Source organism: Aedes aegypti, chromosome 1, assembly GCF_002204515.2.
Source record: "Aedes aegypti strain LVP_AGWG chromosome 1, AaegL5.0 Primary Assembly, whole genome shotgun sequence".
Classification (NCBI taxonomy): Eukaryota; Metazoa; Arthropoda; class Insecta; order Diptera; family Culicidae; genus Aedes; species Aedes aegypti.
The window spans coordinates 209,955,353-209,982,949 of record NC_035107.1 but is presented as its reverse complement, the minus strand read 5'-3'; the positions used below and the strand labels follow the sequence as shown (position 1 = coordinate 209,982,949).

The 27,597-nt window shown below is 38.4% G+C and overlaps 1 protein-coding gene across 1 annotated transcript; it reads right to left on the bottom strand.

Annotated features, from left to right (window-relative positions):
- Window positions 1-1,715: 1,715 nt before the first annotated feature.
- On the bottom strand, window positions 1,716-27,189 carry LOC5567840 (mediator of RNA polymerase II transcription subunit 7). Its single transcript, XM_001657699.2, has 2 exons — window positions 26,681-27,189; window positions 1,716-2,269 (listed from the first exon to the last, which is right to left on the bottom strand). Exons 1-2 carry the CDS (start codon window positions 27,008-27,010, stop codon window positions 1,940-1,942), a joined length of 660 nt encoding a protein of 219 aa, XP_001657749.1. The 5' UTR covers window positions 27,011-27,189; the 3' UTR covers window positions 1,716-1,939.
- Between the last annotated feature and the right edge of the window lie 408 nt (window positions 27,190-27,597).

The following is a 27,597-nucleotide window of genomic DNA, read 5'->3' as shown; positions in this document are numbered from 1 at the left end:
CATGATTATTCCTGGGATTCTTATGTAAATGTATCTGTTCTTCCGGAATGACTTCTACGATGCTTCTTGGCATTCCTACTGAATTTTTCAAGAAATCTCCGTATAATTATTCTATAGAATATCTCCCTAGGATTCTTACGGAAACCCTACTGGAGCATTTCTGGATTTCTTCCGGAAATCTTTGAAAGATATTATGAAGCCTTCGATTATAATATCTTTCAAAGATTCTTCAGTTTTTTCTTTCGGCATTATTCCTGTTCTTCCGTAAAGCTACTGAGATTCATCCGGAAATACCATATCATCCAGATATCATTCGAAGATACTAACAGACGTTTTCCTACCGTGAATCGATCTAGTATTTTTCCGTAAATACCATTGCGATCCCTCAGATAATAATTCTAGGACTTTTTCGAATAAACTTCTGAAATTCTTCTGAAAATCCTTCTGGAAATTTCTTCGGGATTGTAGAAGGATTTCCGTGATAATTTGCGAAAGAATCACTGAGAGATTTCTGAATGAATTATGGGGGATTTCTGGAAGGAATGAGAAACCGGATCCTATTCTTGACACTTTTGATTAACTTCGGCCGTGAGGTTTTTTGATAGCTATTGCTCATACTTTGCCCAAATATGCGTCTTATCAAAGTGATGCTTATTGCAAAGTTTCACACAAGCATTGCAAAGTTTCATGAAGCACCAAAACGATGTTGGGAAGCGCCGAATGTATGCAGAATGACGGTGTCAGTCCCCTGATATTCTCACAGGAGGGAATGTTTCTTTTCGCTCGGGTATTGTCAGTTTAATCGAAGACGGCGTCGAAACAGCTAGCACTCCGCGAGTGTGATGTACGGTTTAACACGTGCCGAAAGAATGGAACCCGCCCAACTCGCCCCAGTGGCGTCCCATAGGGCAAGTGTACCATTAGTGGTGCACCTAAGGGAAAACTGCTAAAACATGGTGATAAAACCATGAAATATATGATTTTAATGTAACATTCGATAGATCTCAAATCCTTCTATCACTCAAATGTATAAAAATTACGACTCATTTGAAATTTCCCTGCAAAAAGCCTTGCACCAATAATAGGAACACTGTTCCTTTAGTGGAGGTATGTTTTAAGAATGGTTCCTTTAGTGGCGCAAACCATTGATTTCTTATGGGACCCTCCACTATGGGTACTGATGCACCACTATAGGTGCAAAGGAGCAAAAAAGTTAAGCAAAATAATGGTTTTAAATAGTTTTACGGTTAAAATTCATGAATATTTTTCGATTACTTGTATCATTTTCACATCGTGCATCATAAAAAAATATCACATTATCATTTATTAGTACGAAACATGCAAAAACACACTACCTCCACTATTGGAGCTACCTCCACTAAGGGAGCGTTTGCCCTAGAGGATTTTTTTCGACTCTCAGTGACCTAGTGTACAAAAATAATTTCCGGGCCAAGGATACGAAATCGAGAATCCGGTATTGTGTGAGTTGCGTCGTACAGCTGATCAGAGCCCTGTCTCCAATATTCATTGAAGTTTGTTTTAAGAATAAACATTGTTTTTTTAATAAAAAAAACTGAACTAATTGTTTTAATTGAATTTCCGCTATGTAATCATTAATATTGCCGGCAAAACTGTGATAAGATCCCTACTATAATAATGTCACTACTACAATACTCATAATAATTTAATTTATATTTTCATTGTTTTCATTGTTGATTAGTATTTAGAAATGTATGATACTAGGAGAAAAAAAAAACACAATTACTTGAATGTGAGAATGGACCCACTTCGCTTTCGATATCGTTCCGATAAGTCCCGGTGTACGAAGCAACATTTAATCCAGTCCTCAGCAGATACATATTGATAATCTTACTTAGAAGTTAACGAAGAATCAGCGAATATAAACTATGTTCTCGCCCATAATACGCGTTATTACGGTCTACATTTTGTCCACTAATTCGCACATCAGTCTGTCCAGCGGATGGCATCCTTCGCCCCGACTCTTACCCGCCTCCCCGTCGTCGCCAGTGTCCATCGGTTCCACGGTGCTATTTAATCGGTCCGACTCGGCCGGATCCGGAAGCGAAGCAAATGCATTGTTCACCATCTCCCGTACCTTCTCCAGGTGGTTCTGGAATCGTTGGGTGGTTTCTTGCCGTTGGCGCTTTTGCAGCTCCATCATCACCCGGAGCGTTTCCCGGGCTTGATGAGGCCGGAATTCGTTCAACAGATGGTGAATGTGGACGAACAACAGGTTCAGGTCTTCAATCTGCAAAAGGAGTAGAAATTGATGTCTTCTTTTTAAAGATTTCGTCTATATTTTAATACAAATCTCTTAAAAAACTATATTTCAAAGCAAGGTCTTTAAAGTCTCTTTTAGCATTAGCATTAGCATTAAGCATTTCGCACAAATTCGTAGGTGGTACAGTCCTAGACCATTGTATGAGGGTTGCCTCCTTCCCGTCCGTTACCAAAGTAAGAATTTTGGGACTAACCTCTAACTCTTAGACAAGATTGACGCATCCTCCAATAACCGAGAACTGTCCTGGCCCGTCCTTGCGAAAGCTGGGGAATGGGAAAGGATGATTGATTGAACACCTACTTAAGAAAGATGCAGAGAACTCTACGACCTCTCATAGGTATTACGGGATGTTGTGGAATGTTGATGGAAAGGTTAGTGCCATAGGATACGATTGGTAGACGTTCTGGCCGACGCGACAAGTGGTTGTTAATATTTACACATTGTGATCATGCGCTGCTGATCAGAACAAACTCACCAAATTCCTTTTTCGAAACTCCGTTGCAATCCGTCGCTTTTCACATTCCATATTTTCAATCAAAACGCTTAACATAAACAGGAGATAGAAAAAAAACGAGTCGCGAGAAACGAATTAAATTGCTGGATATATCACAGAGCACTTTCGAGCAAAACGCAAGCAAATCATCTCCCGAAAAAAAAAACACTTTGAAAAACATGTTTCCACAGAACATTTGCACGCTTAATGTTGCCACCGATACCATCACAACGACCTTTTCCATGTGAGGTTGGGAAAAAGTGCCATTCTGCTTTAATTTTAAAATCATTTTCATGGTTGCATACGTTTTTAAAATTTGACATTAAGCGAATGGCTAGAGATGCTAGTATTAGAAAGTCAGCAGAAATTAATAACGCCAGACAATTTTTCGACTGGGCTGTGAAAATATAATTCATTTATACCAAAAGACGAACGAAGCATTTTTGCTAGTGAATTCTCAGATGCACTTAAAAACCAAGAAAATACAGCAAGCTTTTTTTTATATAGGCACTCCGTGCTCGTGGCCACTACTGTGCCGGACTCAGTTGATCTGTAGCTTCTTTATCGATACAGATCTATTTTCAACTTATCTATATTTACATCTATGTCGTTTTCGTTTTTAGGAACTGGGTCGGTGATCAACACATAAACAAACCAATGTCAAGTAAATTGTAGTTCGGTCGAACCTGAATCGGGTTGGGGTTGAAACTGTGATTCAGAACGGGTTGCGCCAGTTCCAACCTAGGTTCAAAAACGAATTCGACACTAGTTTCACTCTCTCCTACTCTTTTTACTCTCAAACCGAGCAGGTAGGAGAGAGCTCTGCTATTAGTGAGGCTAGTTGCCTACGAAGAGGGTCAGTTTGTCTCAGTCACCATCTGATAGTGACGGAGGATGGATATGCTCCCCAAAGCACGGTCCTCCATGACCTTCCGCTTATGAAGCGAAAGCGTAACCTCAAGGCTACAGACTTTTCTTACAGCATGCTTTGTCCTTAATAATACAAAGAAACGAAAATCTTCTGGTGTTAGCAACCAAAGACAATCTTCCCGGTTGAAAAAAATAGATGGTATTAAGATGAAAATGTAAGTTATATACTGAATAATTGAAAAAATAAAATCAAAAAAAATAATATTATTTGTTCCATAGAAAAGAAAGAATCCCTTTTCAGTGTAATGAAAAATTGAGGCAGAAACAGTTTTTTTTCATTTTTTCTTAGCGGTGTAATTTTTCATGAAAAATATCATCCATTCCGACTTATACTTCATTAAAACCAATCCCTTTTTTTTTCAGATGTTTTAGAAAATTTGTAATTGCTTTGATAAAAAATCTTTGTTTTTCCGATGCTTCGTTTAAAATGTGGGTTTTCAAAGAAAAGGCTTATATGGTCATTTTCCACAAAATTGGCCATAACTCAAAAACGAAAAAAAAGTACATTTCAAAAATTTCAGCGATTAAAGCTTATGAAATTACCTTCTCAAAAATATATTTTTGAAAGTATTCCACTAATTGGAACATAGTTTTTCACGAATTTTCTCAACGGTGGAAAATTTTGTGGAAAACTGTTTCTAGTTAATATTTCATTTTCATAAAAAAAAACTTTGTTTCTACGATGCTTCTTTCTTGAGTTCTTCTTCTTCTTTCTGGCGGTACATCCCAACTGGGACAAAGCCTGCTTCTCAGCTTAGTGTTCTTATGAGCACTTCCACAGTTATTAACTGAGAGCTTTCTATGCCAATTGACCATTTTTGCATGTGTATATCTCGTGTGGCAGGTACGAAGATACTCTATGCCCTGGGAAGTCGAGAAAATTTCCAACCCGAAAAGATCCTCGACCGGTGGGATTCGAACCCACGACCCTTCTTGAGTTATGATTTTTAAAAGAAAAGGCTCAAAATGGCACATCTGCATTGCACATTTTTTACAAAATTGGCCATAACTCAAAAACGAAGAAAAAGTACATTTCAAAAATTTCAGCGATTAAAGCTTATAAAATTATCTTCTCAAAAATATTTTTTTGAAAATTTTCCACGAGTTGGAGCATAGTTTTTCCGGCTTTTCTTCACGAATTTTCTCAACGGTGGAAAATTTTGTGGAAAACTTTTTCCATTTAATATATATTTTTTTATTCCTGAGAAAATTTGCTTTCATTTTCATAAAAAACTTTGTTTCTACGATGCTTCGTTCTTGAGTTATGATTTTTCAAAGTAAGTAGTGTCAGAGGAAAACAAAAAAAAAATACAACTGAGTTTTCCGGGAAAATAAGCGACCCTGAATTTTTCTCATTATTTTTTTTAATTCATATATTGATGAGCCCTGCCTGTGAAAAAAGTTTCATGAAAATTTGAGACCCTTCGGCCCACTTTGTACGGAAATAAAAAAAAAATCCCCTACAGCAACATTACAAATCGTATGGCAAGTTGTATAATTTTCTAAACTCGTCATAAGATTTGTAAATCTGTGGAAGATGGCCTAAAGCTACCATCGTATGGCAAGTTGTATAATTTTCTAAACTCGTCATAAGATTTGTAAATCTGTGGAAGATGGCCTAAAGCTACCATTTTCCTCTTTCTCGTTGCAGTAAATCTTGGTACATACAGTTGTGTTCGAAATAATAGCAGTGAAAGCCGATATTCATACAAACTGCTCAACTTTGAGCTGGACTCAGTTACAGCATCTATGTTTTCCTATGAGTAATCGGCACGAAATTTTGACAAAGAATGATCAGTTGCATTATCACAAAATTTGAAAAAGCACCACTTAAAATCACTCAAAACAATAGTAGTTTTATAAGCGGTTTCTTCACCACCGCTTAGGCCTTAAACCTGGTTTAATCGGATGGGTAAACGTGGTTTACGACAAAAGCGAAGGTGAAGAAATCGCCCCTTAATATCTTTGAATATCTACTGTAATTTGAGTTTTAAAATAAAAAAAATATTATTTTGATCATCGTTCTACCAGATTTATCCCAAGCTACAAATATATAAACAAGCCAATATTAAAAAAAATGTTGCTGACGAAAATATTTCTATTATTTTGAACGATTTCACTTGGTGTTTATCTTTCTGACTGGTGCTTTGAAAATTTTAAAATTTTGTGATAATGAAATTGAGTTTTGAACTTTGAAAATTTTCCCAGATGTTATTCCAGGAAGGGGACGGACCTGGTGTGATGGTTAGCACTCACGCCGAGGACCTGGGATCGAATCCCATCCCTGAGACATTCAACGAAAATGTAACGTCAAAAAATGTAATGAGTGTGACAATCACGCATTGACTACCACTACCTTCATGCAACAAAAACATTCATCCGATACTGAAAATAAAAGTCACGCGCGACTGTGACTTTTTTTTGCTCAGCTCACGGCATAAAAATTAACAAGGCAGTCTCTTCACTGATGTAAATATCGAGTTTCATTATAAACATGTGACGTCACTCCTATCGTACCATATACCTTCCGGACCACTAGATCATTTTTTTCGCAAATTTGTTCGAGGTGGATAGGAATGACGTCGTCAAGTAGCTGTCAGTTTTCGGAGTATATCACCTTCTTAATTTTAGTACACCGTGGCTCAGCTATAAAGGTATTGTTGCGAAGCAGATCGAAGTAACCCATTGTTATGCGTAGCTTAATTTGACAAATAAATTTCGATCATTCTTGTTCCAACCTTAGTACGAGCTAGTCAGGCAATGGACATGCCCTATATCAACTGCAGCGATTTGCAGTAGACAGGATGTCCCGGGCCCGATCTATCTGACAAGCCAATCGAGCCCTCTGTCACCATAGAAGATGGTGTCTCCATGCATGTCGATAGCCTGGAGCTAGTCGACTATTTATTGCGTACTCAATAGGTTATGGGCCTATTGCGGAACAGTTTTTTTCAAGTATTCAAGATACTTCTGAACTGTTAGCCAATCAAGATTGCAAGATGACCTCCAATACAGCTGGATCCTCAAGCGCTGCGGGCAGTAGCATAGTCACTTCAAGCCTTCCTGGAATTGAACGACTGACCGGAAGAGACAACTGGGCCACCTGGAAGTTCGCCGTGCAAACTTTTCTGGACCTCGAAGATCTCTGGTGCGTCGTGAAGCCGAAGATGAAGCCAGACGGAACCTACGAAGCCGCAAACGCGGACAAGGATCGCAAGGCAAGAGCGAAGATCATCCTGCTTCTTGACCCCATCAATTACGTTCATGTCAAAGAAGCGACGTCGGCGAGAGAAGTCTGGTCGAAGCTGGAGAAAGCCTTCGAAGACTCGGGTCTGACCAGGCGGGTCGGACTCATCCACAAATTGATCAAGACGAACTTGGCGTCGTGCGAATCCATGGGCGATTACATGAACCAGATTGTCTCGACTGCTCATCAACTAAACGGGATCGGATTCGCGATAACCGAAGAGTGGGTCGGAACGCTGCTGCTGGCTGGCCTGCCCGACGAGTACCGTCCAATGATTATGGCGTTGGAGAACTCGGGCATACCCATCAGTGGAGACATCTTCACAACAAAACTTCTTCAAGAGGTCCAGGCAATGTCCAACGATTCCGCGTTTGCAGCGAAGAAGCGAAGCGAAAATGCCGGTAAGCAAGTGAAGAAATCGGATCCTCCCAAGGGGCCGAAGTGCCGGAAATGTGCGAAGTACGGCCACATAGCGAAGGACTGCCGAAGCTCGAGGAAGGACAACGCATTCTGTACCGTGCTTTCTACTTTCGGATCGATGCCGGACTCGGAATGGTATTTCGACTCCGGGGCAAGCGTGCATATGACGCGCAATAGCAGCCTTCTGGAGAACATCAAATCGTCAAGTGGTACTGTGGTAGCAGCAAACGGAGATAACAAGAAGATTACTGCGACGGGTTCATCTGTACTGCAACCATCCTGCAACGACGAAGAGATTCCTGTCCATGACGTTCAGTTATTACCGGATCTGTCTGCGAACCTACTGTCGGTCAACCAGATCGTGAAGAGGGGCCATACCGTCGTCTTCAACAACGATGGGTGCAAGGTGATCGACCGGGACGGCGATGTAATCGCTACTGGAAGCCACCGCAACGATCTATTTAAACTTGAACAACGGAAACAAGGTAAGCAAACCGCTTTATCATGTTCATCAGCAGGAAGCTTGGAGATGTGGCACCAACGGATGGGGCACCTGAATGTCAACGAGATGTGGCACCAACGGATGGGGCACCTGAATGTCAACGGCGTGCGCAGCCTGGCCAACGGACTGGTGACTGGCGTCAATATCGTTGGAGGAAAAGGAAGCATGGCTGACTGTAAGGTGTGTCCGATGGGCAAGCATAGTCGACATCTGTTTCCTAAGCAAGGTTCTCGCGCTGAAGGAGTACTGGACGTGGTCCATTCCGATATCTGCGGGCCAATGGAGGTCAAGTCGCTTGGGAGAAGCCGTTTTTTCATCGTTTTCGTGGACGACAAGTCGCGCAGAATGTGGACGTATTTCTTGAAAACGAAGTCGGAAGCTGAGGTCGTCAAAACTTTCCAGGATTTCCACGCTATGGCGGAACGACAATCTGGACGAAAACTGAAAGTACTCAGAACAGACAACGGAAGAGAATACGTCAACGCGGGCTTCAAGAAGTATTTGGAGCGACACGGAATCGTCCACCAAACAACGAATGCGTATACCCCGGAGCAAAATGGCATGGCGGAGCGTGCCAACAGGTCGATCGTGGAGCGTGCGAGGTGCATGTTGCACATGGCGAAGCTATCGAAAGGATTCTGGGCGGAGGCAGTGGCTGCTTCCGTGTACCTGCTGAATCGGTCGCCAACCAAAGGTCACGACGTCACCCCGGAAGAAACGTGGTCTGGCAAGAAGCCGGATTTGTCCCATATACGGATTTTTGGAACTCGTGCCATGGTCTTCGTTTCGAAACAGAAGCGCAAGAAGTGGGACGCAAAATCCGAAGAATGCGTTCTTACGGGTTCCAACACGAGGTCTTCCCAGTTCCATTCCTTCCCAGAAACAAAATGTAATGCCCCCGGGACCGAGGAACCAGAGTCAATTCGACGATGGTACAACATCCCAAAGCGAAGTCCGTAGTTCACGTGATGCCACCAGACCCGAGAGCCAGGGTCAATTCAGCGGGATCGTAACGTCCGAATTCGAGGCCAGGATTTCAACAACGGTTGAAGATCCGTACACCCATCAGGATGCACTGGCGCGTGACGACTCCGAGCGGTGGAAGGCGGCGATGTGTGAAGAATTCCAGGCACTAATGGACAACAACACGTGGACGCTAACGGCCCTCCCGGAAGGAAGAAAGGCTATCAAGTGCAAGTGGGTATTCAAGACCAAGCACGACGCAGCCGGGAACATCGATCGCTACAAGGCGCGGCTAGTCATCAAGGGGTACTCTCAGCGAAAGGGGGTGGACTACGACGAAACCTACTCGCCAGTGGTTCGTCACAGTTCGCTCCGGTTTCTGTTTGCGCTAGCTGCCAATCATAATCTTCTCGTCGACCAGATGGACGCCATCACCGCTTTTCTCCAAGGTGATTTGGACGAGGTGATATATATGGAACAACCCCCGTGTTTCGAGCAACCCGGAAAGCGACCAATGGTGTGCCGTTTAAATAAAGCCCTATACGGACTGAAACAGTCAAGCCGCGTGTGGAACGCGAAACTGGATGCGGCGCTCAAGAAGCTTGGACTGAAGCCTTCGAGATACGATCCGTGTCTTTACTACATTGTTAGCGGCGGGAAAGTTCCGTTTGTCGCAATCTACGTAGATGACCTGATGCTATTCTCCAACGACGAAGATTTGAAGAACGAAATCAAGGCCAAGCTAAATAGCTTGTTCCGTATGAAGGATCTCGGACCCGCAAAGAGTTGCCTAGGGATCCGGATCACGCGCACGGAGGAGGGCATAGGAATTGATCAAGAAGCCTACATCGAATCGGTTTTGACCCGCTTCATGATGCAAGATTCAAAACCCACAGCGACACCGATGAACACCGCGGTCAATCTGACGAAAGAAATGTCTCCGCAAACCGAAGAAGAAGCCAAACAAATGGCGGCGGTACCTTACCAAGAAGCGGTAGGGTGCCTAATGTATCTCGCTCAGTGCACCAGACCCGATATCCTGTTTGCCGTCAACCAACTGAGTAGGTACAACACCAACCCCGGACCAAGTCATTGGCAAGCCGTGAAGCACCTGATGCGATACCTGAGAGGACCATCGACGTTGAAGCTTCAGTACTTAAGAACTGGCAACGAGGACATCTGTGGTTTCTCCGACGCTGATATGGACGACCGGAAGTCAACCAGCGGATACATGTTCCTGTTGCAAGGCGGAGCGGTATCCTGGAGCTGCAAGAGACAACCGACCGTTGCATTGTCCACCTGCGAGGCGGAGTACATGGCGTTGTCTGCAGCGGTACAGGAGGCTTCCTGGTGGCATGGACTCGTGTTGCATCTCTACTGTGACAACCAAAGCACCATTTGTATAGCAAAAAGAATGGCGGATACACCCCAAGGACAAAGCATATAGATATTCGTCATCACTACATCCGAGACGCACAGGATCGGAAAATTGTGAAGATCAACTACATTAATACCGACGATCAAGTAGCTGACGGATTAACGAAACCACTCCAACGGATGAAGCTGGAGCGGAATCGACGAGCCATGGGAATCGCATAACTGGCTTAAGGAGGAGTGTTGCGAAGCAGATCGAAGTAACCCATTGTTATGCGTAGCTTAATTTGACAAATAAATTTTGATCATTCTTGTTCCAACCTTAGTACGAGCTAGTCGACTATTTATTGCGTACTCAATAGGTATCATGATTGTATTGAATTACTGTGGTAGTCGTTACCCTGTATTTGATTATGTGCCACTCACAATGTGGACCGATGACACCGATTGAAATTTTTGTTTTGTTTTTATCCTTGTGTCAATCAGCCACACTAGCTTGAGGGCTGTCCATAACCCACGGGCTATTATTTTTACTTTTGGACCTCTTCCCCTCGTGGTCTTTTGTTTATACAAAAAAATGTGTTGATCGTGATCTTTGGCCAGAAAAAAAAACACTCCCCGTTCCTCCCCCATAGATGACCACGTGGTTTATGGACAGCGCCTTGTGCGAGATCGACACGAAGCAGACATGTACGAATAGAGTAGAAGCACACATGATTTTGTTCTACCGTCAAACGGGGTAACTTGCAACAATTTTCAACTTCAAAGCAATATGGATGAAAAAATTGAGGATTCAGATGAGACAAAAACCATCTGGTACCCTAATCGCTACGTAAAGAATACCACGCGGTATTAATTTTATCAGTATTTAGTTTTATGGAATCAGGAGAGACGAAAAATATGCATTTTTAATGCTACCCCTGATGTGGGGAAACATGCAACACACAGTGCTACCTAAAGTACACTATTAAAAATGTTTCCCTTATCGTATTGTTATGGTCCATTAATAATTTTCAACAGTAAAAGCATGACAATTATCAGAAAGGCTAGTTTTCTCTTAGAAAACTAAATATTATTGATTGAATTATGAGTATTGAACCAATTTGATTGAAAACTTCATTGGTATTGCATAGGGTGTCCACACTGGAAAATTGTAGCATATTATAAGTCTTGACAGTTATTGGAAAGCCATCAAAACGTTTTAATGCAACTTTTCTACAAATAAAATGGTATTTTAGGTTTTACTTCACATAAATTATTTTTAGACATACAGTGATCCCTCCATGAGTCGATGTTCCATGACTCGATATCGACTCATGGAACCATACTGGAAACAAAATTTCATGGTTACTATGATGGTCCCTTCAAACAGCTTTCCAAAGGATTGCTGTTCCATGACTCGATATTTCCATGAGTCGATGGTCCCTTCAATATTGACTCATGGAGGTTTCACTGTATTTAAATCAAAGCGACGTATAACATATTAATATGTATGTTTTAAAATGGTCTCTGTTGGGTTTTGGCCAGTGCTGGGAATGGTAATAGTAGTAGGCTTAAGTTTTTGCGAAAATCACGTGGCTCTCCTAATACAGTAGTTCAAAATTGTGAATCTCATCAAGTAGCCTATGTTGGGTACATGAGTTTTCTAAATCAGGAGTGTCATTGAAGGCTGCAAATGCGGGAAATGCAACGGGAAATAGAACATTTTTCTACAGTAGTTTTGGGTTGCCCTTAGCAACGGGTGTTTTGCTATTTTCAAGGCATTTTGCCTACAGCAGCGATACGCGTGAGTTTCACTGGCTCCGGTGACTGTGATTTGCTACGCTTGCCTACTGTAGTGTGAATCTTTTCCCAACTCTGGTTTTGGCATAACTTCCATCACAATAATTTAACTGAATGCTGAACAAAACGACTATTCGGTTACATGTCGAAGTGTTGCAAGTTTCACCCCTGTTGTAAGATACTGTAATTTTTGTATTTAGGATAGATAATCAAGCATTGCTGATACAGATTATTTACGAAATTATGAAGAAAACGTCCTTGAAGCACTTCTTCATAAATTGCAACAGTATTTGTTCTGATTCAAAAAATATACTATATAAATTTCTCAATATACAGCCATTCCATGAAAAAACGATCTAGTAGGTCACCGAATTCCATGAAAAGTTGCTATTTTGTTCCTTATCCGAAATAAGGATACACGTGTTTTTGAATGTTTTGATTAGAGTGACCATTTCCGAAATAAAATGACCAAAAAATCGATATTAAAAAAAATATATATAAATTTTGAACCGTTCGACCGATTTTCAATCTTTTTGGACAAAACGAAAGCTAAAGATTTTGACTTTTCAGGAAAAAAATAAAATTTCACAAAAATTGTCTTTTACATGAAAAGAAATCAATAATTTCCGTTTTTTTCGTGTTTAGAAGGCATTGGGACCGAAGGGCTTGTTGCTGTTCTCATTTTTTCTTTAAAGTTCAGAAAATTTTACGTTTAAGCTAAGTATGCTGTTTCGCTCAAGAAAAGTAAAGAAATTCCTTGACTGAAAGGGTCAAGAAATTTCCTACAGAGAGCCCCCTTTGAAGTGACATTTCTTCTCAACTGCGTAGTGCGATCAGAAAAAAGTGATTTTCTTGACCATTTCTTGGGAGAAATTTTCCACGCATCGAGATAGGCGATTCCTTTTCTTGTCAGTAGCAAACCGGCCTTTACTGTCAAATTTTCAGCGATGTACACTACCCACCATAAGTATGGAATCGCATAATTCAGTATCCAGCTTTTTACGAGCGCTAATGGCTGCCGCAAACAGGTTCGCTTTCTGGTAGGGATCAGTCGATAAGACGTTTGGCTTGGGTCCGTTCAATATAAAATGACCCAAGCCAAACGTCAAATCGACATATCCCTACCTGAAAGCGAAGCCGTTTGCGGCAGCCATTAGCGCTTTTAAAAAGCTGGTTTGCAACACCCCAGTTGAATATTGCAGCACCCCGAAAAGTTTAGCATCACCCGTAAACTATAACACCAATAACGCAATATCTTGGAAACCTCACTTTCTACAAAGCTGCGGTCTTCAGCAAAGTTGTTCGGAAGCCTTACGGCGTTCATCAGCTGATTGATTTATTACCATTTAATGCGCCATTTTGCCGCTACGTGGCTAGTGTGCATGTGATTTGGTCATATTTTAGACGGCTCTAGCTCATGAACCCGATTACTTAGAATGTTCGTGTCTTCAGCAAAGTTGTTCAGAAGCTTAAAAGAAATCTGAGGCAGCACTGATTGGTTAGCAATTTTGCCGCTACGTGGCGCTAGTGTGCATGTCATTTAATCATATTCTAGCAGGATCTAGCTCATGAACCTGACCACTTAGAATGTTCGTGTCTTCAGCAAAGTTGTTCAGAAGCTTAAAAGCAATGTGAGGCAGCACTGATTGGTTAGCAATTTTGCCGCTATGTGGTGCTAGTGTACAGCTGAAAGAGGAGACAGCTCACTGACAGTTGGCATGTTTTCTTGCCTTCTTAGTTCTTTCTATAGTTTTTGGGTTGTGCACAACGGTCTAATGATTTTATTTTGGTCAAAATCATTCAATTCTTGTTGTTCACTATGAAAAAGGTATGAATAAAAAAATCAATACAGTGCCTTCCCGATTTTGGCAACACCCGCTTTTGTCTACCTCCGATTTTGGCAACACCCGTTTTTGGCAACATTTTCTTCCCGATTTTGGCATCACATGGAAAAATATTTTCAATTGATAATTAAGCACTGAAACCTAATATTGTGAGTTCAAACAAAGCAAAAATAAGTCAAAATGAAAATGTTGTTGACCATTGCGAGCTTAGAAAGCTAATGTTGAATGTACTTATAAGTAAAACGCGCATATTTCAAAGAGGAATTGAAATAAAGCAAGCAAGCTGTAAAAATAAATGCTAATTGTTTAAAAGGCATAATAATTTGGTGGAATAGAATAGTAATCAACAGTAAAAACAAGGGTAATAAAAGCATCAAATGTTAAGATGATTAGCTTTACTGTGTTGATCGTTAATGTTTTGTTATTGTTATGTGCTTGTAATTAACGTACAAATCGGATTATGTGTGGCGGTTTGAAGATCCTTAAAATGTTTTCAAATTGTCTCGTGATCATTGATTAGTTAAACCGTAGAAGATTCTATTGAATAATTGATGAATGATTTCTTTTGGGTATTTCTGTAGGAATTTTAGTAACAGTTATTGAGGAAAACATCGAGAAAGTTTGTTCATAATACTAGTTGACAATTTGGGCAAATTGTTGAGAATGGGTTTTGAAGTAGTCATTGAAAAACTTCTTTAGAAGAATTTAAGAGTGAGTAAAAAGCCCATGCTCAAAATTCTTTGGACATTGTTAACATTTATATGAATCTTCTCTACAATTTAAAAGATGAAAAAATAAATGATTACAGGTCGGGATTCGAATCTCCGGAATTTAAGACTCGATTATCCGGAATTTGATTTTTGATGTTCTTGTTTTGCAATTTTTATGCATAAATCTGAGATAATTTGGTATTGCAAATACAACATCAATGGTTTTGCAGTTTTGAAAATATTTAGGAACAGGGGGGTTTAAAAAAGTGGTTTTTGTGTATGCAGGTCAAAGAAAAAAAAATTTCTTGTAAAGAGCCCTACTTTTCCTAGAAATAGTTTCAGGTTACACCACCGCGTCATATAAATAAAGCAACAAAAAAAAGATAATATTTATGTTCTTTTATCGAAGATTTCATTTTTTTCTCAGTGATTCGATTATCCGGAGAATTCGATTATCCGGAGTGAAAAAAAATCGATACTCCGGATAATCGAGTCCGACCTGTACTACAATTTTTTTTCCACTGACTCCGCATCTAAGCTACATTTTTTGCTATCCGTTTTCATTTTTACGGATGTTACAGAATCTTACAGAAATCAAATCAAAACAATCGCTACATATTGTATTTCTACCAGAAGCATCAAATGGTGAAATCCTTGAGTAAATTCATATGCACAATAGAGATTTTGCAAGCAGTTTCTTGACGAGTTCATAAAAAAATCTAATAAATAAATCTTGAAAAATGAAACGCAATGAAATGAATGAAATTTGAAATTTCGGCAGCAAAATTTTTAATAACCTTCAGTTTGAATATAACTCCTCGCGTTGCTCTTCACACATTATTTCTTCTATAACATTATTTTTTTGTTTCCATAAATATCTTCCAATCCTTCTTCTTCTTCGTCTTGACATTACGTCCTCACTGAGACAGGGCCTGCTCCTCAGCTTAGTTTCAATGAGCACTTCCACAGTTATTAACTAAGAAGTTTCTACGCCAAAAATTGCCATTTTTGCATGTTTATATCGTATGGCAATCCGCCCAGGGAAGTCAAGAAAATTTTCATTCCAAAATCTGGACCGACCGGGAATCAAACCCACGCCTTCAGCATGGTTTTGAATTGTAGCTACGGACTCTAACCACTCGGCTCAGGAAAGCCCCTCTAATAATTAATTTTGCAACTCTCAGCTTGATTTTTCCCGAATCTCAGCAAATGAGCATAATGCTTGATAAGAACTCGTCATTAACTCTATTTCTGGGTGCATGGCGGTGCCAGTCTTGACAAAAAAGTTGACATTACATTTCAACCGTGATAACATTGATAGTAAGAAGTTATTTAGAAAAGCTTCCACTTTTTTCCACTTGAAACTTTCTTCACTATTAAGACGTGTGGTCACCAAAATTGCGCTCTTTGTTCAAGAAATCTCTAAAATAAACCCACCCGAAAGGATCCTCAACCGAACCTGTATTCATAATCTGCTACTTTTGATATGGTCTGGTTTTAAAGCACATTTGCGCTCTAGAACAGTCGCAAATGGCCACTGGAAGTAATACCACGCTTGTACTGTGTAGAACAAGTGTGCTTTTCAGATGGCGCATATAATCAGTACCGTAATCCGGGGTAACATTGATCATTTTTTTTAGTTTTTCCTAAATTTTTCATTTCACAATACAAATGTTACAAGTTTCATATTTTTAAAACAAGTACTGGCACCCACCGCTCCTAGCTATGTACTTTATTTTGGTTTTCGAAAGATTTAAACATGTTTAAATAAATGTTTTAAGTGATTTTTTGATTTAGCTGATATGGGGTAACATTGATCACCCAAGTAAACAACGTTCGCTAATATTGGAAATGTCGTTACTTACTAAAATCAGGGCCCCTGAAGCCGAATATGAAGACCAAACTCTTACAAGTCATTTACTTTTTGAGTTATTTCAAAATTAAAAACACCTTGAACCGCGTAATACGCCTAAAAGTAGGCAATTTCCTCAGGAAATTCTACATTCGTAATAGTATTTAGATAATGTTGCCTAAATGAATAAACTTATGAAAGATTTGACAACGGAATCGTTTTCGGCGATGCCATTTTTAGTAACACCCGCATTTTCCTTGATCACATCGTCTGCAGAACTCATGTGAGACATGCATTTTCGGTAGTGTCAGTGAAAATAATAGAAATCATTGTTTCAAAAAGTAGACAAATTTGCGCATGAACTAAACGCAATTATGGCAAAAACCTTAATTATCATTAGCTTATGAATATACGAAAGAGAGGCACCATTCATGGTTCGAAAATGCTTCAGCAATAAATCTTTATTTGAACGTTTAACAAGATGAGTCATCCCGATCAATGTTACCCCGCTGATCAATGTTACCCCGGATTACGGTACATGTTTCTACTTTTAAATCAAAAGCTGAACTGAAGAAGGCTCCCAGACATTTTTCACATCATTCGTAGTAATTGCCATGCATTTTCTGATACTTTTAGAGAATAGAATGATAAAAACACAAGCATTTCAAAATTCCCGAATTTGGCAACATCCCAATTTTGGCAACATAAAAATCGAGCCTTGTTGCCAAAATCGGTAAGACACTAGGCCTGTTGTTAATTACACCTATCGTTTGTCTGGTGAGTTGCAAGCTTACTGTCAATGATGATGTCACGCTACACGATAAGTGTTCATCTGCAACAACCAGACAGCTCACCAATCCACCGCGAGGTGGATCGTGCTGAGTTGTTGAGTTGAAGGAGAGCGAAAGAAGGAAGGCACAAAAGTCTGTTTGACAGCTCTGCAGAAAGCGCGTGCGCACGGACAGAGCGCGTGCGCACGGAAAGAGCGCGTGCGCACGGAAAGAGCGCCAGTTCGGCTCGATTTGCAATGATCGGTTATTATTATTATTTTTTCGCTATTGGATATTCTATGGTTTGGTTGATCGATGTTAAAGTTTGTTTTAAAAGCAGCTCCACTTATTTTGAAACATATTGCCGTGTACAATAGTAGACAACACAACTAATTTAATTAAAATAATTTGAAATTATAATTAGTACATATACAAAAGGGGAAGAACGTTTAGGCTGGTTGTGCATTACGATAAAATCTCTTAACATAAGCAATGCTTGTTGTTGGTTCTTGTGGAAGGATCAACATGTTCGGCTTAACGAATCTTATTTTAAATATCGAATAACACCACATGCAATTGAACAAAAAGGATGTGATTACAATAGACTTTTGATATTTTCAATTCTGAACCACCGCAAAAAAAAATATTGGGAATCAAAATTCTCCTGAGAGGGATGATGTGGGGGAGGCTCATTCTAATTAATATTGTCGTTCAATTATGGGGATAAATTAAAATTGTTATTGTTCTATACATACTTATTTATTATAATTACCTGTAAATATTGATACAGCACAATTCAAGTATTTAAATATCAAATAGCAAACATAGATATGGTCGGTGTTCAGACAGACTGAACCAAGTGTTTTTTTCAATCGAGTAAGAAAAATGTACCCCAAACATGTGAAACATCAAAATATTATAGATATTTACTGTAATAATGGAACTTATCTATTTGATGATACATTTGTATCAAAATAACATGGAAGATTTAAAATTGATGGAGTTCTTTACGTATCCTTAGAGCTCCAAAATTCATCTAGTCTGGTCTGTCTAAACACCGATCATATGATTCTCAAAAACTCATGAGAATGGTATTTTACTCTTTGAGCTGTTATTTAATTTGGATGTGTTTAAAAGATTTATAAATTTAATTTATTATTGATGTTACGAGCTATGTCTGTAGTTAAACTTAATGCTACACAAGAAATATATTTGAATCAAAGTATTTTTATATATAAATCATATGAAAAAAAAAATGTTCCAGAAAGTACTCTAGAATTCTTTGGGAGCGTCTCCCGGGATTCTTCCTTAAATCATTCATGAATCCTTTAAATCCTCTCTGGGATTGTTCTGCTGAAAATCTTGAGATTATTTCTGAATTTTCTTCCAGATATCGCTTTGGGATTCATCCAAAAAAACGTTACCATTCCGGTATTACTGCTGAGATTCTTTCGGATATCCCATTGAGATTATTCTGGACATCTTTTTGGATTTTTTTGCAGAACTCTGTATGTGATTTTGCGTGTATCTCCTTAAGGATTACTTTTGAAACCCAGGAAATTAAATTCTTTGAAATTCTTGAAAATTGTTTTCGAAATACTATGGAAGATTTTACCATAAATCCTGATGCAATCCATTTGGATATTTAAAGAGGATTTTATCAAAAATGTACGACTCTACTAGAAATTCTTCGAGAATTCCTCCGAAAATAACTCTAGATTTTTATCCGGAAATACTTCTGGTATTCTTATGAGAATGCCTCTGGTATTCTTCCAAAAATGACTTGAGATGCTTTCGGAAATCTTTCTGAAATTCTTCAAGAAATTCCACTGAGATTTTTACGCCAATATCTTTGAAATACTCCTGGGACTCTTACAAAAATCCTGTTGGAGTTTTTTTTTCGGATATCTCTCTATTCTAAATTTTTCAATAAATTTTGCTGGGATTGTGCTGTAAAACCTGCTAAGATTCATCCAAAAATACGACTGTCATTCTTCCGGATATCATTCAAGAATTCCACCGGAAGTTTTCGTGAGATTCAACCGTAAATCGTTCTGGTATTTTTCAGAAATTCCAATGAGATTCTTAAAAATATCCTTCTGAAAAAATTTCTGAGAATTGTTTTGGGATTATAGAAGGATTTCCAGAAGAATTCCCAGGCGATTCACAGAAACATCACTTCTGTATGAAGGATTATCGTTAATATCTGAAATAATCCCATGAGAATTCTAAATCCAAATTACAGTGATATTCAAAAGAATCCCAGAAGTTATTTCGCCAGAATCCCTGAAAGATTTAAAGATTCCAGACATCCAGAAGATTTCATGAATATTTTCCAGAATAATTCCGATGTCCAGATGAACTGCAGAAAGATTCATGGAATAATTTCAAACGGGATTTTCGGAATCATTTGAAAGTAACTTTTAGAAGATCCTCAGAAAAAGAAATCAGTAATCAAAGTAATCGAAAAAATCTCATTATTTCAAGCAATGCTCGTTGGTTCATGTCGAAGGATCAACATGTTCGGCTTAACGAATCTTATTTTAAATATTGAATGACACCACATACAATTAAACTAGTATGTGATTACAATTCTGAATAACCGCAAAAAAAAAAAATTTAGAATCACAATCCTTCTGAGAGGGATGATGTGGTGGATGCACATTCTAATTAAAATTGTCGTTCAATTATGGCGATAAATTAAAATTGTTATTGTTCCATAAATACTTGTTTATTATAATTACTTGTAAATATTGATACAGCATATAAAAAGACATTGGTCCAGAAATTACTCCAGAATTCTATGGAATTTCCCTCCTGGGATTCTTCCTTAAATCACTTATGAACCTCTCTGGGATTGTTCTGGAAATCTAAAGATTATTTCTGATTTTTCTCTAAGTTCTTCTGGAAATCACAGAATACTTACAGATATCTCATCTAAAAAACATCGTTAGCATTCCGGTACTATATCTGAGATTCTTTCGGATATCCTTTGTGATTCTTCTGGACATCTTATTGGAATATTTGCATAAATCTGTATGTGAGTTTGCGTTTATCTCCTTAAGGATTACTTTTGAAATCCTGGAAATCAAATTCGAATCGAAATTCTCGAAGATTCTTTCGGAAATTCAATGGAAGATTCTAACAAAAATCCTGATGCAATTCTTCTGGATATTTTTAGAGGATTTTGCCAAAAAATGTACTACGACTCGACTACAAATTCGTCGAGAATTCCTCCGAAAATAACTCTGGCCTTTTTCCGGAAATACTTCTGGGATTATTATGAGAATACCTCTAGTATTCTTCCGGAAATCACCTGAGATGCTTTCGGAATCCCTTTAGAATACTTTCGAGGATGCTTCCGACAATCTTTCTGAAATTATTCTAGAAATGCCACTGAGATTTTTACGTCCATATTCTTGAAATTTGTCTGGGACTCTTCCAAAAATCCTGTAGGAAATCTTCCAGATATCTTTCTAGCATTCTTTCGGGAAGCCTTCTGGGATACTTTCGAAAATCTTTCTGAGGATCCTTCAAATCCTTCTGTTAAGGATTCTTGCAGAAATTCTTCCCGAATTACCTCTAGACTCTGGGAGTTTCCTGAATTTTTCAAGAAAACTGTTATTATTTCGACTATCTCTCTAGGATTCTTTCGGAAATTCTTCTACAATACCCCCAGATTTCTTTCTGTTATCCTGCTGGAGGACTTCAAAACATCTTTCAAAGATTCTTCCAGAAATTTTACTGGAATTTTCCAAGAAATTCTGCTGGGATTCTTCCGTAAAACCTGCCGAAATTCATCCGGAAATACGACTGGAATTCTGCTTGAATGATAAGCATTCAAGAATTCCACCGGAAGTTTTTGTGGGATTCAACCGTAAATTGTCCAGGTATTTTGTTTAAATACATTGAGATTCTTAGGTAAAAATATACAGGATTCTTAAAAATATCCTTCTGAAAATTCTTCTGGAAATTGCTTTGGAATTAAAGGAGGATTTCCGGAATAATCCCAGGTTGATTTACAGAAGAACCACAGAGAAATCACTAAAATATTATCAGGGAGATTTCTAAAGGAATTATTTTAAGGATTCTCGTAAATTCCTGAAACAATCTCAGGAGAATTTCGAATGGATTTTGAATGTTTTTTTTACAGTGATATACAAAAGAATCCCAGAAGTTATTTCGCAAGAACCCCTGAAGATTCAATGAAAAGTCACAGACATCCAGACGATTTCATGAATATTTTCCAGAATAATTACGATATCCAGAAGAGCTCCAGAAAGATTTACGGAATAATTTCAAATGGAATTTCCAGAACCATTTAAAAGTTACTTTCAAAAGATGCTCAGAAAAAGAAATCAGTAATCAAAGAATCTCATAGGTATTTTTTTAAAGTCCCAGTGACTGTCCGGTAGTTTTCTTGGAGGATTTCCATTTGAAGTCAAGAGGGATTTTCAGAAATTCTGCCAAGGATTTAAGAAAATTTTCAAGGAAAATCAATGATAAATCACGAAAAAAAATCAAAAACACTTCCTTATGAATTTCCAGAAGAATCACAGAGTTTTTTTTTTCTCAAAAAATCTTAGAAAAAAATTCTAAAGAATCACGAAGGAATTTTCGGAATAATTCTGGATATACAAAATTATCTCAGGCAGAAACAATAAAATCAATAGCAATAAATCTGTAGAATATAAGAAGGATTTCTGTAAGAATATAAGGAGGATTTACAAACAATTACAGAGGAATTTTCAGATGATTTCCATAAATAAAGATTTAAAAAAATCCCCGTCATCTGGAAGATTCTTAGCAGGATTTTCGGAAGTATTCCACAGGGATTTCTAAGAGAATTCCATTTCCGAAAGAATCCCAAGAATTTGCACGGAAGAAAGTGAAGTGAAATAATAGATTTTTTTGATTATAGTCTCAGGCGTCTTTCCGAGAGTATTCTAGAATAAAAGGTATAATCTAAGACATTTTTCGGAAAGAATCTCAAAGGGATTTTGAAGAACTTTCAAAGAGTTTCACGGAAGAAATACTGAAGAATTACGAGGAAAATATCAGAATTTAAATAATAATTTCGATTGGATTTCCAGAAGAAATCCCGAGAAATTTTGTGAGAATCCCCGAACCCAGATTTTTAAAATAGATTCTATTACACTGGAAAGCAATCATTAAATCATTTTCGGCAGAATACCAGAATTTTACAGCAGAATCCTGAAAGGATTTCTATAATAACCCAAGATGGGTTTCTGGGATAGTCCAATAGGAAGTCCCAAGGAGGTTATTGGAAAAATCAGAGCGATCAAAGAAATAACTACATATAATAATTTCAGAAGGGTTTCTGAAAGAATCTCAGTGAATTTTCAAGATGTCCTCTAGCAACACAACTAATATATACTAATATTTACAACTCAATACTTAATTATAAATTGCGTTAAGGTGATTATAGAACAAAGCCACACCTCAAATTTTCAAAAGCACAAGACTTGAGAACCAAACAGCTCTCACCGTTGAAAATTTATCCCATTAGTCACCACCAGCAAGCAAGCAGATTGATTGGTTTTCAACGCAAACTGTTGTCAGATTCTCCAGTCTTGTGCCCTTGTTTGGCTTCGTTTTATAATCACCTTAAGCTGAGTGTACGCCATCCAGTTTGGGGGCGGATTGACGGTATCGAAGTGGATTAAAAACAATTATAGGAGAACGTGTGGAAAATACATATGAACTGCGCAGAATACATCAGACCGATTTAGCATTGCTGCGCACTTCTAAAAGCATTTTATTTTTATTAAAATGTTTGATAATAGTAGAACGACAATGATCATCAGTTGATTTTCCGCTACTGTTTTTTTTAAATCACAATTGTTATTTCTTTCCGTGCACGCGCTCGGGAAATGAATCTGGCCATGGTGCAACAACCGCGCTACATTCGATGAATCCTATGCGACAAAAGTTGTCGGCGCTATCCGTCAAATTCGCTCACCAAAGCTATTTTGGTGACTTTAACATCACAGCTACTGTAATTGCTGTAGTATTAAGGTTCCACACCAGACCTCAAATGAAGTTTTGAAGAGTCCATAGAGAATAAGAAATTGTATTTGAAAAAATATGAATGAAGTGTTTGAACTGCAGCAATAATATTTTGATGAAATGCTGCAGAATTTTCAAGAAAAACATAATGATAAATCTCATTTTTTTTTAACGAATAATGCCTTTTAAGCAATTCCGGAGAGTTGTTGTTGAGGATTTTTCTAAATAATCTTTATAGAAATTTCTAGATCAAATGAAAAATAAAAGGCATAGGAATTATTGGAATTTCTTGGATGATATTTTTCAAAAACTCTGAAATAAACCTTTGTGGAAGAATTTCTGTAGGACCTATCCTAGAGAACACTTGGAGAAATTGGAGAAGAATCAGTGGAAAAACATCTGGAGGATATCCTGAGATTTTTTTCCTCAGAATAATCTCCATGAAATTTACTGGAGGTAGCGTTGGAGTGCTCTAGGATTTTCTGGACCAAATTCTGAAGAAACTCCGCTAAGCATCCATTGATGAATTGCTGGTGGCATCTTTGGTGGAGTTCCTGAAAGTATTCCAGAAGGAATTTCTGCAGAAATAGTCACATAATAGTCTCTGAATGTTTTTCTGGCCTTTAGAACGTTGCAATAGAATGAACAATGAAATAGATTAACCCTCTTTTTCCCACGACTTTGATCGACTATTACCTTTTTTTTTTTGGAATACAGCAATGTTTTAAGTGCTCTAATTTTGTTCAAATCAGTTTTTGTATTTGAATAGGAATTTGATTGTTTATGAATAATTTTACTGTTGAAACAGTAAGTTAAATTTTGGAATAATCTAAGGAGTATTGAATGATATTCTTGTAACTAATACATAATATTCTTCTGGTTCGTCGAAAATTAATGGAGCTCTGTAGCTACCATGGGGGTTAAGACAAAAAAGTGACCAAAAGTAGAATTTGTTTAGGGACATGCATTGAAATAGTGATCAAGACTTTTGAAAGAGACCTACTTATCTGATTATGTACTATTCGTACCTTTTGTAATTTTTACTCTTTTCCTACAAAATTTATTATTTCATATGCTCATGAAAGACACCCAACTAGAACTGGGAAATGTCCTTGCCTTTACCAACTTGGCAATCTTAGGTCCTGCTTCCTTTTTTAGATATGTTTTATTCGGAATAAATGTAGATCACTAAAAATTAAAATACTGAACATCCCAAGTAGCATTTTAATAGCGGCGCAGCCGAAATTTTTTTTCATTGAAAGGATTTTGTGTTATAAAAATGACATATTCTACCATGCATAACTGTTTCGCAGTAATTTCCCTGAGTGTAATCGGAATTCCCTGAGAATTCCAGGTTTTTTCCAGGTTGAATAAAATTCCCTGATAATTCCAGGTTTTCCAGGTTTTTCCGGGTAGTAGACACCCTGATGAAGTATTCCTATAGGAATTCCATAGGAACCTTCTTGCGAAAGAGGTACCCCTGTTGTATCCCTGGCGGAACTTCTGGCAAAATTTCTGGACGTATTACTTAAGGTATTCCCAGAGTCCTATCGGAACCAATCTAAGAAAGGTGGCTGCGTCTATTTTTTTTTTTTGAAGAAATATTAAGAAGAAACTACTAAACACACTCGACTGTAACTACTGAAGCATCGGAAATTTCATGTAACCTGCCAGATTTCGTTTTTAATTTTTAGATAATTATTGATAGCATCTAGAAGAGAATTTCTGAACGGGTCACTGAAGAAATATCCGAAAAAGAAAAAAATGATTCTGGAGGAATTCTTGAAAAAAATATTGAGAAAAAATCTTTAAAATTATTTGGACTAATATAAGAAGGAATATTTTAAAGTATTTTTGAAATAATCTTGTAATAAGTGTTTGGTACAATACAAGTTTTTATTTTTGCAAGAAAATAATTTAATGAACCTATCATAATTTACCAAACATAACTAGAAAAGGGACCATCCTTAGCCGAGTGGTTACGTCCATGGCTACAAAGCAAAGCCATGCTGAAGGTGTCTGGGTTCAATTCCCGATCGGTCCATGATCTTTTTGTAATGGAAATTTCCTTGACTTCCCTGGGCATAGAGTACCATTGTACCTACCACACGATATACGAATGCGAAAATGGCAACTTTGGCAAAGAAAGCTCTCAGTTAATAACTATGGGAGTGTTCATAAGAACACTAAGCTGAGAAGCAGGCTCTGTCACTTGAGAGACCTTTCAAGACAACGTTGAACAAACGATCAGTTTTGTCGTCATAAGTAAAAAAGTGCTTCTTTTCGTCAATATGTTTGAGAAGAAGTTCGCGATCTTTGAGAGTTTCCGGCAAAAAGCGACAGTCCCCCTTCTTTGCAATTTCAAATTGCCAATTTGGAAGGAAACTTTAATTCCCCTAATGGAGTTCATGATCTCCTACCTGAATCTCCCAAATTCGGAACAACTGACCACGGTAGGCAGCGCTCCTGGCTTTCTCACTTGAATCAAAGGCTTGGACTAGAGGCTGCTGTGATTTGGTGTTCGGAAATCTAAAGTATCGGTCTGATTGCTCATTTCGATGCAATTATCAACATTAATCATTTCACCCTTGGAAAAAAGCTCGCATTCCGGAGAAACATCCTTTATTCCATTTTTGCCAAGTTTAGTGGCAATGTTAAAATCCCACTCCTTTTAAGGAAATTGTGAATACAAAAATTCTCTTTTCTTTATTCGTGGTTGCAACCGTATTCAAAGAATTAAAGAAAAAAGAAGTGACCTTCTAAAAGGTTTTTTTTTTCAAGATCCAACGAAAAATTGGAGGCACGGGTCCAAACAAGGATTTAGAAAGGAACAGGTAGTAAAATATAGTACATACTGAAAAAGTACTGTTTTTCTAGCACTACAAGGTACTGGTCTATTGCTTTAGTTAGTTTTAAAAACTTCCGAGAGCAGAAAGAATTTGTGTCCGCACAGCACGAGGGTACGATGCGCACTGTATTTTCAAAACTGTTGTTTCCTTATTGTGAAAACGTTTTTGAATTTATTTTGCAGATCCTGCAACATTTATTGCCACAGTTTATTGTGATTTATGACGGTTTGATATTCAGATCAGAGAATCAGTCTTTAGAATAATGAAAATCTATATAACAATGCTGGCTTGCTAATCTCATCATTTTTTTTTTTACTTTTGAGGGGAAAGTGACTTTTTAGTGACCAAGTTACTAATTAGTGATTCTCTACCAGCCCTGTATAGGGATAAGGCTAATAGTGATTTTAGAGACCGCTTTAGTTAAAAAAGATACTTTAGAGACCTTCCATTAAAAATAGACTTTTTAAAGATTTCCATTAAAAAACAGACCAAGGCTCTGCAAAGAAGACCTGCTACCAGTTCTGCGTGCCTAGTTTTAAGACACTCAGTCGCTACCAGCCCTTACATTACCGGAAATCGTCTCAAACCGTTGAATACAGTGACTAAGCATACCTTTTCGGCCCGTTGCGGACTGTCCGGATTGTGCACCAGCAAATCGATCAGATCCAGGAAGTTAACCAGCAGCGAATGGTTCAACTTCTTGAGCTCCTTCCTGCGGTCAAAGTGCTGCGGGTAGAGCCTCTTGAAGCCCTGGGCCTCCAGTGGCCGTATGATGTTGTCCTCGGTGCTGAACTGTTGGCCGAACATCTGGTACGTGCCCTGGATCGGTGCTGGCGGTTTCGGGGCCCGATTGTTCCGGACGTTTTCATCGGTGTACAGTTTATAGTACTGAGCCGGCGGCAGGGGAAACGAACTGACCTGGATTGCGTCGGTGTTCTCCATGGTTTTCGTCCGGAAGTGTGTGCACCCGCAAGTGTTCTAGTGGAATGTTGCAATTTTCCGACGTTCTGCGTTAGTTTCTGGCGGAAAAAAGTAGAAAAACTGTCTCCGATTTGGTTTTTTACACGAACGCGGACTGCTTCATTTGCGATGTTGACGTTTTGTCATACGCGATTTTTTGTTTTGCTTTCCTGATTTGTCTTTTGGTGGGTGTAAGTCGGTTGACCCAGCGGGTAATATCGGTAATGCAGAGCCAGGGAGGCCAGATTGATTCTCCAAAGATAAATCTGGAGCTCGATTTGAAAAAGTCCTAAGTAACAAAAGTAAATAATTCGTGTTTATTTCACCATTAGGTAGATTCTACTCAGCTTAATATGAGGGTAAAGTACCATTTTGATATTATATTTCTTCATAAATACAAACATTATTGATACTTTGACGTAATTAACAATACCTAGGAACAGTAAAAAATTGTTCATTCGTCCTATTGCGCAAACGGACGAAAGTAGCTAAATCCGAAAAACGCGTATTCGACCTTTTGCCTTAGGGCCCATTCACAAATTTCATAACGCTATAGGGGGTGGGTGGGT